The sequence below is a fragment of the Nothobranchius furzeri genome, chromosome 7 (assembly GCF_043380555.1).
Source record: "Nothobranchius furzeri strain GRZ-AD chromosome 7, NfurGRZ-RIMD1, whole genome shotgun sequence".
Classification (NCBI taxonomy): domain Eukaryota; kingdom Metazoa; phylum Chordata; class Actinopteri; order Cyprinodontiformes; family Nothobranchiidae; genus Nothobranchius; species Nothobranchius furzeri.
Window position 1 is genome coordinate 59,191,271 of NC_091747.1, and position 13,451 is coordinate 59,204,721.

A 13,451-nucleotide genomic window follows, 5' to 3' on the forward strand; every position below is an offset into this window, starting at 1 on the left:
CTTCCGTTTCGCTAATGGTGCGTTTGCTTTCTCCTCGGAACTCCGAATTTCCGACTAGAAGAACATGAACGCGCTCTTAAGTTTGGCTTCACTTTACTAAATGCAACGGGTGATTGGGTGAAGATGAAACCAGTGACAACGATTTAAGTGTGAGGCATCATCGTTTTAATCTGCTCCAGCAGTTAAATAAACAGCTAAAGATAACGTTAGCTTGATATGTTAGCTTCCATTGCCACCATTGTTATCAGCTAATGGAGCGTTCGCTTTCTCCTCGGAAATTCTAACTTCCCAGTAGGAAAAATCAAATGAAAAAGGACGGCAAAAGGAATGAAGATACACCTTAAATTTAGTTCACAGTAAAGATGTTTGCTTCAGTTTAATTATCAGCTTATAAAACTACAAGGACGATGTTAAAATACAAACAGTTGAATGTTATTTATCGTGATATTTATCAAATATTGTTTGATATTGAGAAAAATATATATTTAATTATAAAAGAGAATTAAAATAATAAACACTCAAAAGTATTGAAAATTGGTACCGTTAAGTACCGGTATGGATTCCTAGATACCGGGAATTAGTACCGAATCGATTCAAATGTCAAAGGTACCCATCCCTAACGATGCTGTCATACCACAAAGAGTGGTCAATTGTGACGTTATGAGGGAATTTTTGCCGAATTTTTCTGCGTTGGGAGTTTAGAAACAATGATTTTAAAGCAGGATCAATGCTGCTTATTTTCCTTTACCTCCATTCTGCTTCACCAGTAACCGTTCCCGTTTTATGGTCTTGGTTGAGCTAACTGCAGCTTTCTATTGAACAAAGGGTGCTTTGGAAGCAATAACAGGAAAGGTAGCAACTGTTTATAACTTTTTACCTGGAAACATGCATCAAAGGGGCCTGGAGATTCCTTGTAGGTCAGGTGAGTACAAAGTCTAGCTGTTATGATTTGGAGCCATAATGTTGATTTCTTTTACTTTAGTGCTTCATTTCTGTCATTTGACATCCATCTTTATTAAAATACGTATTTGAAGCCTACTTGTGAGCTTCAACCCTCTTAAGTTTTTACAGTTTGCACAAATAGCAAGATGGCTGCCAGAAATGCTTCCCAGATTATCTCAAAAGGGATTAATCAAGACGTGTCTTCCTGGAACCATGAACGTAAACTAATCTGTTTCCTTTAAGATGCATGATACTCATGCTTCTGTAAGCTGACGTGATTTCTGGAGCTTTTAACCCAACATTTGTGATAATTTATAGCCAGAAATACAAAACAATAGGTTTTTATGGGGTAAAACCTTGACTCAACAAGTTATGAGATATTCATCAGATCTGGTGGCGCTCAGCAATAAAACAGCCTTTCATTCATGCTTACTGTAAGTTCAGACAATGAGTTGTTTATTTTTGAGTTTTCCTGCGTGTCCCTTCTCGCTCTGGTGACTCCATTTGGAATGCTGTAGTCATTTACACCAAGTGCTTCATGGAATAAGCTCAACTACAAACTCCAAGAAGGATTATGATCCCATCAAAGCCACAAAATAACTAGAAAGAGGAATGTGCCTGTTGTCTTAGTTTTGGTGTCATCCAAGAGCCCTAAACTAACCAGTTTGTAACACTTCCTCTTCGTCAGAGGTGTCGGGTTAAGCTAACGGGTGTGAATTTCAGTTGGGGGTCAAATTCCAGTTCAGGTATCATTTCGCTGAATCAACCATGAATCACTGGTGTTGTCGCTTCGTCCTTCCAGACATCGCGGTCGTGGACATGAGCGACGTGTTCCGGCAGCCCTCGTTGTTTTACCACCTGGGCGTGAGGGAGAGCTTCGACATGGCCAACAACGTCATCCTGTACCACGACACCGACCCAGACACCGCTCAGTCACTGAAGGTACACACACCCCTGCTGGAGTGTAATCAGAGTTGGGGGATGCCATTCCTCCATGCCGCCGCAGAACAAAGTGACCCCTCGGAGTTATTTACAGACCGCTGTGTGCTGGACAGTTAGTCCTCGCACCTATTTAAAAGCCGCAAGAATAAATCGTGTAACTCTTGTTATAGCTTTGAAATGCATCACACGCGCTTTCTTTGTTCTGTTTTCCTCACAGGACATGGTGGCGCAGAAAAACACAGTAAGTTTCTGCATGTGTGTAAGTGTGTGTTTGACAGTGGTATACGTGCACACACACTGTTATTTCTAGGAATTGCTGAAATCTATTCAGGAATCTGCACCAAGCTCCCACTCACATGGATGTAACAGTCCCGACACGTCTGCAGTAGCAGGTTTTTCTTGGAACTGACGCTCATTGTTCATATGTTCTCACCTGTGTGGAGTAGGGAAGTCGGCCGCCAGCGTTAGGCTTTCCCTGGGTTCAGTTGCCTCCTGAATACCGAGGCTCTGGAATGAGAAACAAAGTAGGTACCAGGCTGGCACCGAGGCATGCTGCGAGAGTGCGCCTAACACAGTCCCAGTCTTCTAACAACGTGCAAGGAATGAGTTTTCCTTTCTTGGTTTTGCAGCTTATGTTGCTGTGATCTCCTGCATGTAGCCTTGGCGGCTAAAACTGGATGTGGAAACGGAAACATTAGAAGTATTTATGTCACCAAGTGACTTTAAATATTGTCAATCACCTCAATAAAATGGTAAATGGCCTGTATTTGATATAGCGCCTTCTAGAGTCCTGGAACCCCTCAAGGCGCTTTACAACACAACCAGTCATTCACCCATTCACACACTGGTGGGGATGAGCTACGATGTAGCCACAACTGCCCTGGGGCACACTGATGGAGGCGAGGCCTCCGAGCACTGGCGCCACCGGTCCCTCCGACCACCACCAGCTGGCAACGTGGGTTAATTGTCTTGCCCAAGGACACAATGATAGTGACAGACTGAGCAGGACTCGAACCTGCAACCTTCCGATTACATGGTGAGCACTTAACTCCTGTGCCACCGTCGCCCCATTAGGGGCGGCGATTAAGAAGTTTCTGCAGTTTTTGTCCGGTTTTGTATTTTTTCTGATTTAAATCAGGAGATAAATTTTAATATCAGACAAAGACGACCTGAGTAAAAGATGAAGATTTCCTTTAATGAATGCAAAAGCCTCTCCCAACCTACCTGGATCTGTGTGAACAGGTGTTTGACCCCTAGAGTCACCAGGGGCCTCATTTAAGAAGCTTACTCACAAAACGGGGTCTGAAAACTGCATAGGTGGCTTTCCACGCAAACGTTAAGATTTTTGAAGAAAAACTTGATGGGAAAATGTTCGAAACTCTTGACTCTGGTCTAAGCACATGTATGAGACAGTCTGGCAGCACAGCCAGTGAGATGGCGCCATGACGAAGACACATCTACAGACCTGGAGACCAGACAAACAGCTCGACTGCACCCCCGTCTCTGAACGAGAACCTTATTGAATTTATCGTTTTAAAGAAATCCCACCACGCCCACATGTACACCTTCAAAACACGTATTGGGGCATAAATGTCTGATGTGCCACAGCGTGTAAAGTGTTAATCAAAATTAAAAACTAGCAGCTTAATTGCGACGGGGAGACCCAACCGGGGTAGAGGTTCACCTGTTGCTCTCTCAGGTTCCTTAAACCAGATCCTTCCAGCAGGAATTCAGCTGATTTTTGTTTGATTTGAAGAAAAATGTGTAATTTCCTGCCTAAAGCCTCTTGTGTTAGCCTGGCAAGCCAGACTAAATAAACGGCTCTCCGTTGTGGGGCGGGTTCTACCGTTGTCTTTCAAATGATCTCAGCATGCTGTTGGACAATGAATGTGACATCCTCACCGCAACAGCTATCGGTAAATGAGGCGGTCCGCAATTGAAGAATGAGAAAACATAATTTTTTTCTTTAAAAAAAGCACTTAAATACATCCATCTGCTCCTGATTCGAATGAAGCCCAAGTTCTAACAGTTCGAAATGGATGTAAAAGCCTTTTCAAACGAGCTGCCGCCATCTTGTTTCACTCTGTTGCATCATCCCACCCACCAGGCATATAGAGTGCCCTGATTTGCCCACAAAGCAGATAAAGCTCTGTGATTTGTTCACTAAGCAGATAGAGCACTATGATTGGCCCACCATTATGGACCAATCACAGCTCTTTATGCGTTTGAAACCCCTCTAGAGAGCTGTGATTGGCCAGCCAGAATGCTGTTAGGGGCTGCAGAGGTTCCAGTGGAGCGTTCCTTGACCAAACTTTGCAAAGCAAGAATTTGGTCTAGTTCACTAGGCTACCCTTGTGTAATATCTCAGTGATCCCTGAGCACCACATGTAATCTACGTTTTTGCCTCCATTTGACCACTTTATTTTAACGTTTTATGGTCAAAAGTCAGGCATTCACCTTCACAATTCAGGTCCTGAAGCAGCAAAGCAGCCCCAGACCATCACTCTACCACCACTGTGCCTGACTGGTTGGGTGATAAGGTTTTTCCGAAGTGTTAGTTTTGGGTCTCTTTCTCAGATGACCCTAACCCTCGCCACCTTTCTGGGTTCTTTTGATCTTTAGCATAGGGCGTGATGTGTTGCTTTTTGAGATCCTGTAAAGTAGGCCACATTAGTTAAAATGGATTTTATTTTCCTTTAAATATGAAATACAGTTTTCAAATGAGGACTTCATTTATTACTCAGGTTATCTTTGTCTGAAACTGTTTGTTTTGCTGATCTGAAACATTTAAAGGCCAAGGCTAAACCGCGTGTAGATGTCCTGCCTGACCAGTTTCACCTCAGCTGCTTTTGCTAAGATTCAGCTCAGCACTGGCTGTTTATTAGTTCTTTTCATAAATGAAAAATAAAGATTTTTTTTTTAAATCTGCCACTCTTTCATTTTTATCTTTTTAACTTTTGTGCTTTTTTTTGTTAAACCAAGCGTTGATCTTAGCCCAAAATACCATCAAAAATCCTAATTTATATTTTATACAATTAGGAAATAAACTTTTGCACAAGTGAGATTACTTGCAGACGATCCGAAGGGCAGAGGTAGAGGAAGTGGTTACATTTTTTTGCTTTTTCTCCAAACTTAAATCTGCTAATAATGTTTTGATGTTACCAGTGAGTCTGTGTGGTGATCTGATCCTCCTGATTAATTACTCTATAATCTCTCACCTCCCTCTGCACCCGGAGGTCCCTTACCCTTACCCTTACCCTTACCCTATTCCAACACCTGGAGCCAGACTCCTGCATGTGTGCTTGCTGAAGATTTTCATGCATTAACATGGTTTGTATCATGAATCATCATTTCCTCTCTTGCTGCAGGCATCCAGCGGTAACTACTACTTCATCCCCTACATCGTGACCCCTAACCATGAGTATATGTGCTGTGAGAGCGATGCCCAGCGCAGGGCCAGCGAGTACATGCAACCCAGCTGGGACAACTTGCTGGGACCACTGTGCGTCCCCCTCTTCGACCGCTTTACCAGCCTGCTAAAGGACATCCACGTAACATCATGGTGAGAGGAGCGACAGCACTTTACTGTAAAAGCAAGTTAAAAAACATGAATATATGAGTTTGTGGAGCAACCACATTTCAAATGGAAGAAGCAAACTTGTTTATTTTTCATTTGTTTTTAACAATGAAGAGACAAAAATCCAGTTATTTGCACCTCATTCTGACCCTTGGCACAGGATTTGGGTTTTTGGTTTCTCAGCCTTTTGAATGACATTCAGGGAGCATGAATTCAACATGGCTTCCCATTCATCTTTAAAGGTTCAGGATGCTTGAAAAACCAGAGTGACCCATTATAATCAGAAATAATCATTAAAAAGGTCTTTTACACTCAACCACATCTTTAAACTCTGAATCTTAGAAAAGCTCTTGCAGACGCTCCAACCATCATCTTCCAACGAGCTCCAACCTTAAAGGATGAACTTGTTAAGTCATTTCTCCCCCAGGTCTAGAGTGTATTAAAGAGAGAGGGCGACAGAGTAAAAACACGTCTTATACACTGCCGCTTTCTGTTACCCAGGTTGGATGGAGACATTGATTTCTCACCTTTTCTGTTAATGCCATAGTTCCTTAATTTTAAGCCTATTTTAAGAAAACTTCTCATATTTTCTTGTATTTCTCATCTATGATTTTAATATTTATCATGTCTACAAATGAGCTAGCCATGTGGTTGTGTATGTGGAAACGCTGGTCATGTGACTTCCTGCCCGCTCAACCAGCTGACATGCGTTACCTAATACTGTCCTGACACATGTTGTCCGGACCAAAGCCAGGTTGGCTGAAGCATGTACATGTGATTTTATTTGACTAGACATGGTCTGTAATAAAGGTGTTTTAATCATCATCCTCCTGAGTTCCTCAGATCTCTTTTCCCAAGTTATTATTTCTAAAATCTGTTTTAGAAATGAATAAATCAGCATTTTAGCCAAGATCAGTCAGAAAAGAGTCAAAGTAGTGGGACTAAAACCCCATTCTTCTAATTTACAAGTTAAATTACAGTCTGATGATTTATGTTTTTCACCTAAAAACAATCTTTCTCTTATTTACCCTTCCTTTTTACTTTTTGCAGTGCGTCTTTTAAAGACACGCTGCTCAACGACATCCGGAAGGCCAGAGAGAAGTACCAGGGTGAGGAGCTGGCCAAGGAGTTGGCCCGGATCAAACTCCGAATGGACAACACCGAGGTCCTGACCCAGGATATCGTCATGAACCTGCTGTTTTCCTACAGGGACATACAGGTGTGAGCATCACTCAAAACAAGCACCGGGCACGAGAACCTGCACATTGACCGTGGTTTTTAACTGATCAACAGGACTATGATGCGATGGTGAAACTGGTGCAAACTCTGGAGACTCTACCAACTTGTGATCTGGCCACCCAGCCGATGATCCAGTTCCACTTTGCATTTGCACTTAACAGGTACACCACACATGTCACCAGATACAGAAAGCTGATGGATAGATTATTTTACTTCTTGTCTCTGAAGCTTTTTTAAAATGTTTGTTTTCCCTGGTATGAAGAATCCAACCAAACCAATTGTTGTTTTGTACGACAAAAGCTCCAAAATTAAATTAATTAGAACAGAAAATCATAGTTTGGAAAGTAAACGAACAACAGGCCAATTTCAAACACAATAAAGTATAAATTGTCCATTACCTTTTCTTCATAAATGTATGAAATACTTTGTAAATTGATTAATTTTTGGGTATTCTCTATTTGAAAGTATTTTATTTTAATTCAACATATTTAACAAATGATTTTTAAAACAATGTCATTATATTTCACATATTATTTCTATTTCATTAACTAATTATGTTATATAATTTGCTTAGCTTGTTATCATTTTAATATATTTCATATGTAATATGTTATGAATTATATAGATATATAAATAAATATTTCTATTCCTATTTTATATTTTTATTTTATCATAGTTTATTTTATATATGCTTCATATTTTAACAATTTAAACATATTTATGTTGAATATTATTTCTTATTTTCTAAAAGTTACATATCTAAATTAATATTCCCATTCATTGTATTTTACATTATTTCTATTTTCCTTAATTTAATTTAGTAATTTATAGTTCTGAACATTGGATGTTTTCTCGCTCATAGAGCTGTAGATGTGCAGTAAAGACACGAATAATCTTCCATGACTGAACCCTAAATGAATGTGTTCAGGAGGAACAGTCCCGGGGACCGAGAGCAGGCTCTTAGGGTGATGCTTCAGGTCCTACAGTCCTGCGAACACCCGGCGCCGGACATGTTCTGCCTCTGTGGACGGATCTATAAGGACATTTTTCTTGACTCGGACTGCAAGGACACTATAAACAGAGACAATGCTATTCAGTGGTGAGAACAAAGGAATGTTAGCTAGCTTAATTATGTCCTGCTGTGAGCTGATCTGTGTTTCTGGGTCACCCATAGGTACAGGAAGGGTTTTGAGCTGCAGCCAACGCTGTATTCTGGCATCAACCTCGCTGTCCTGCTTATAGTCGCCGGCCAACAGTTTGAGAACTCCATGGAACTCCGGAAAATCGGTGAATCAAAACTCTTTTGGTACATTTTCATTCAAGTCACAAACTACAGTTTAAGATTCAGTAGTCTGCTGGTGAATCATAAACTTTGGGAGCCATTTAAACAGCTACTGGTTGGTTGGTTTTACTAATGTATCTCTGCAGGTGTGAGGTTGAACAGCTTGCTGGGACGCAAAGGTTCCCTAGAGAAGATGAACAACTACTGGGATGTGGGCCAGTTCTTCACCGTCAGCATGCTAGCTAGCGATATTCCCAAAGCAACTCAAGCTGCTGAGAAGCTCTTCAAACTGAAACCACCGCTTTGGTAAAGCCGTTAGAACATTTTCCACTATTGGTGGGTGTTTCTCAATAACAAGGCGCCTGGCCTTGCGAGGCGATGTCTTGCGAGGCCAGGCGCCATGCTTACGAGGACACGGTCCTTCCGTGGTTAAAGAAAACGGTTAAATGGAACAGACTTGCATCACGTGACCACGGCTTCCACGGCGGTCACGTAATGTCACGTGACACAGGAGATAACGTTATATTTTATACGTATTAGTTTCAATATAAATATATAACGAGCCTTTTACTTTTTAAATTGTGTATATGTTTATTAAATTAAAAATATAAGTGAGTTACCACCTACTAGCCACCGAAGCTGCAACTACTTAGCAACTAACCAACCATAGATAACTTCTTTGGATTAAAAAAAAACATTTTAAATTAGCTGACTTACTTTTAAACTTGAAAATTGTCCCCGAAGTAGCTGCCGGCTTCTGATCCGCCATCCTTTTGAAAATACCGTGGTGTATTCTGGGTAATTTTTGACCAAGGCTAGGCTGCAAGACACCTCCCCTGTGTCCTTGCTCAGCTAGCTAAACGGCAAAAAAACGGAGAACACACGCCTCGGTAGAACATGAACATTGGAACACGTCTTGGCGGCTCCCGATGACATATCTCCTAGGCAACCGGGGCGGGGCCAAGACATCAAGGCAAGGTTCCTTGGGGTTGAGAAACACCCACTGGTTAAGGGGGCATCAACAATGCGGTATTACTGATGAGTATTTCATACGTTATCAGCATGACAATACCAGTGGTTGGATGTTTCAACAAATCTTATAAGCATGGTGGGTTAGGTTCATTGTAAGTTCTCAAATGTTATGTCCTTGGATAATGATGGCCAAATAGGATATTAATATTTCGTGTCCAAATGATGCCCTCAAGACTGTGTTTCTTTAGCCCGGAAAACTAGACCAACCATAGCAGCAGCAAAAGATTTGGCTCTTCGGGTTGGTCAGGTCACGCTCGGTTGGATCTTCAGTAGGTCTTCCAATGAGCAGAATAATTTGAGAACAAGTCACAACAAGTGGAGCGATGTTGGGAAGGCTTAGTGAGCTGTGAGGGAGGAAAACTACAAAAGGTAGTTTGCAACGGCTTTGGCATCAACTTTGGACTATTTAGACTTGAGCAGACAGAGGCACTTAAGTCCTTTATTTTGAAAAAGGTTATATTTGATTCTTTTACGTGCTCAACGGTGTACGGTGGACTGCCCTGTTGACTAATTTCATTAGTGAGGAATACGTCTCATTGTTTGTTGCTCTGATTGGCTCCAGTGCTGCCCAATTGCAGGCAGAGACAGTTTGAAAGACAACCATAGATTCTGCCCCTTGACCAAGACGGGTCGCGGCCATACTTTATATTTACATATATTGAATGGTTTTGGGGTTTTTATTGTCTTCAAAAGAGAAGAAAAGATCCAGCTGCCTTGTCTGATTCTGCCATTGAAGTCTCTGGTATGTGCATTCTACCTGCGCGTAATGCAATCATCTAAACTGTTGCATCTCAATTCGTTTTCTGCATTTCTGGTACTAAATGGCTCACGGACCACTTGAGGAGCACAGAACCAAACTGATCACAACTCACTGGCTGCTTTTAGTGATAATGTTAGAAATTGGAGTGCATTTAGAGATTATGAATGCTTACTGACCTAAAAAATTTGATTTACTTAATGGGTGTTTTCTTTAGGTATTTGCGGTCAGTGGTGCAGAACCTGCAGCTAATCCAGAGGTTTAAAAAGCAGGCGGTGGAACATTCCCCTCAACGAGAGAAACTGGACTTCTGGATGGACATCATTGTAGAGGCCACACAAGAAACCACCAAGAGGCTGCGATTTCCTGTACTAAAAACAGTCACAAGCGTGTCTGCTGATAAACCATATAAATGCTTACACTCCCTTTTGTGCATTTATTGTGCAGGTGTTGATTCTGGAGCCGACCAAGATCTACCAGCCTTCCTACGTCTCCATTAACAACGAGGCTGAAGAGATGAACGTTTCCATCTGGCACGTCTCCCCAACTGAAACTGTAAGCTTGTGTTCTTTACCTTTCGTTGCATCATGAAGTAAACTAGACTTTGTAGCTAAATTAGCAGATTCACTCCTAAGAAACAGAGAATTTCATAATCCATGCATCAAAAATCGAGTGAGTTCTTACTCGATCCATCTGTAATCAGAACTATCATCAAACTATCTGGGACTTAAAACTGCTTTTGGTGGGAAAGTGCTAAAAGATGAATATTTTACTTGTTTCACAAAACTCTATTAACCACCTCAGGTTGATGATCTGATCAGATTAACAAGCTAACAGCTAGGCATATCAGGTAAGGGGAAAATATGGATTACTGCCACCTTAAAACAACTCTTATCTCAAAAGTGTTTCTCTTAACTGTTATTTCTGATTATAGTCAGTCACTTTGAGGTTTTCATGCAGGCTGAACGTGAAAATAGTCTCCTACACCTACCTCCTGCTTCAGCCTCTGATAGAAAACAGATGGTGAAACTCTAGGATTAGAAAAGCCTGACAGATCTACGTCACACTGTCACTTCACAGCTTGAGCTGAGCTGTCACGTGGGTCACTTCGAGTTCCTGGAAATGGTGCACCGAGGTTTTTTTACCCTAGAGTACGACTTAAGGTTGGTTTATGCGTGACGTGTCCGCGAGGTCCGCACGGCTCCGTGCGGAAAAGTTGCGTCATTTTGCGTCATTTTAACAACCACGCCCCTCCACCGCATCTCCGCACGGCCCAAGATTTCCGCAACGGGCACCTCGGAAATTTTCTAACCACGCGGAAAAACATGGCGGACCGGCAAGAACTAGTATGGCAGAGGTTCGTAAATACAGACATTTGTGTGATTCAGCTCTCAAAGATCACCGTGATCAACATGTTGTTAATAATTCTTGGAGAGAAAGAGCTCGCACTGTCGGAAAAGACGAGAACGCTGTTAAAAATGCTGAAATGCCATGTTGTAAACAGTAATTTCTACTTCTACTATGGTGTAGTGTTGGATGCATGCCGTAGAGCTCCATGCTGCCCCCTATAGTTTGGGAGAATATCGGCTCACCGCAGAGACAAGCCGCACGAACCATAAACGCTGCGAGTTGTGAAGCGTGTTCCATCTGCGAGCCGCATCACCGCGCGGAAAGTGAATGCGTCAAGCATAAACCAAGCTTTACAAGGCTTTCGTTCCTGCTAGAAATGTTTTGATGAAATGAGTGTTCCACACCTTTAAAGTATTTGTCTTTTACAGAAGGGCATCCACGAGTGGAACTTCACTGCTACATCCATTAAAGGAATCAGGTACGAAAACAGGCTGAAGATGTAAAAGAGAAAAACATCCATGCAAATAAAAGTTTGGAATATTTCAGTCAGAAGGGAATACATTAATAAATGAACAACATGAGGCTTTTCCTTGAATGCAAGGTGGCCTTTTCTTCTACAGCAGCACTGAACAGTGGAACTCAAAGGTCTTCCTCCTAAAGCAGATGAGCGTTCCCTTCACAAACCCTTATAGAAATCCCAAAGCCAAATTTGGTGTCATGAAAAATTCCCTTTTTTTGTCTTCTTTTTATAAATAATAACGATATTTCATCATCAAACTAACATTTAAGGTGGAAAATCTTCAAAAATAATAAATGTTTGTCAGTTTTGAGCTGAGATGAAGTCGTTTCACAAATCTGTGCAGATAAAAATCAGAATTATTACTAATCGTTGATGTTTTTAGATCAGTATTCAGGGAAACAAAGACAGTTCATGATGACTCAGACTGTTGGGTGTGAGCTTCCCGTAGCTGAATCACTCCTAACAGTCCTTTCCAGGTTTTCCTTTCTTTAAACACCTGGAATGGTATTTAAGATCTCCAGCCGGAGCGAGTTGGTACCTGATCTCTTCTGCATGATTAGGACGGCCGTGATGATGTAAAGGTGCAGTTGCATAAGAAGTGTCACCTGATAGTTAGAAAATCAAACAGCCAGAGGCTGTACTAAGAATAGAGAAGTGAAACTAAATCAGAGCTTCGGTTGTTAACAGCCAAAGTAGCAGTGAGACATTCTTCTATTATAAAGAAAACAAAAACAAACAACGTTTAGTTTGATATTTGGAGGTTTCATGTTGATCCGTTACCTCTAAGAACGTTTGCTTCATCGTTGCTGTTTTATAACTATAAGCTGCTTAAGGGGTTACGCTTGCAGTGATTCATGTTTTCTTCTGCAGTATCAGTAAGTTTGACGAGCGCTGCTGCTTCCTCTACGTCCACGACAACTCAGACGACTTCCAGATCTACTTCTCCACTGAGGAGCAGTGTGGTCGGTGAGGACACGCTCCTCCAGATGTGTGTGTGTGTGTGCGCAGCATGCAGGGTGCTGTTCAAAAGTCCAGAGTCATCCCTTTTTTTTTAATTTCCAATTTTCATTTCCAAACTTTTTTTGTAATCTTTAAAAGTTCTTCTTTGGATTTTTACTTTTATTTAAAAAATGGAATCAGTTCTTGATGAATTATTTTTTTTTAATGAGTGGCTTTAAACATTTATTCATTCATTTATGCTCACCAAGCACAAGAAACCAACTCATGTCTCTTTTCTTCTCAGTTGCTTGTCCTGATTTCTTTAGTGGAATCTGAATTCAAAAGGAACAGTCTGACAAACTGAAAGCTGTACTTAAGCTTCAAGAAGGTGGTTTGCAGAAAACCTTGGATGGTTAACTTTTCTCCTGTCCTCTCTTGGTCGTCTTGCAAAAGTAACTCAAGATGCAACTTGAGATCTTACAAAATCACCTTGGGAACCCTTAAAATAACATGAATTAAAGGAATAAAAGACTTTAAAATCTGAAGATCAAAACCACTTTTCTTTTTCTTTTTGTCACGTGACCATGCTCTTTTTTGTAATTTGATCTGGTTTCATATCAATGAGCTTTACTTAATCAAACTGTAAATAAAGACGGCTTGGCTTAAAACTTTTGCACAGTTCTGTCTGTGAGGCAGTGATGTTTGTTTGTGGGTCAGGTTCTGCTCCATGGTGAAAGAGATGATATCTGATGGAACGGGGAACGCTGTGGAGCTGGAAGGGGAAGGAGATGGAGACACGCTGGAGGTCAGAGTGCAGAAATACTCCGTTAAGTACTTACATTAGTTAGTTTGATTGTTCTTTGTGTGTTTG

The 13,451-nt window shown here is 41.3% G+C and overlaps 1 protein-coding gene across 2 annotated transcripts in view; it reads left to right on the forward strand.

The window, feature by feature from the left end:
* map3k15 (mitogen-activated protein kinase kinase kinase 15) overlaps positions 1 to 13,451 on the forward strand; it is a 44,823-nt gene that overhangs the window by 2,644 nt on the left and 28,728 nt on the right. Inside the window, exons 2-15 of one of the 2 annotated variants that reach the window (XM_054751034.2) lie at positions 1,745 to 1,884; positions 2,102 to 2,125; positions 2,331 to 2,408; positions 5,253 to 5,446; positions 6,512 to 6,680; positions 6,755 to 6,861; positions 7,629 to 7,799; positions 7,875 to 7,987; positions 8,129 to 8,288; positions 9,989 to 10,139; positions 10,219 to 10,326; positions 11,550 to 11,599; positions 12,512 to 12,607; positions 13,298 to 13,385. In XM_054751034.2, coding sequence (XP_054607009.1) covers positions 1,745 to 1,884; positions 2,102 to 2,125; positions 2,331 to 2,408; positions 5,253 to 5,446; positions 6,512 to 6,680; positions 6,755 to 6,861; positions 7,629 to 7,799; positions 7,875 to 7,987; positions 8,129 to 8,288; positions 9,989 to 10,139; positions 10,219 to 10,326; positions 11,550 to 11,599; positions 12,512 to 12,607; positions 13,298 to 13,385 — 1,649 coding nt within the window. The remainder of the gene's footprint in view (positions 1 to 1,744; positions 1,885 to 2,101; positions 2,126 to 2,330; positions 2,409 to 5,252; positions 5,447 to 6,511; positions 6,681 to 6,754; positions 6,862 to 7,628; positions 7,800 to 7,874; positions 7,988 to 8,128; positions 8,289 to 9,988; positions 10,140 to 10,218; positions 10,327 to 11,549; positions 11,600 to 12,511; positions 12,608 to 13,297; positions 13,386 to 13,451) is intronic. The other variant, XM_054751035.2, reaches the window with a different exon arrangement.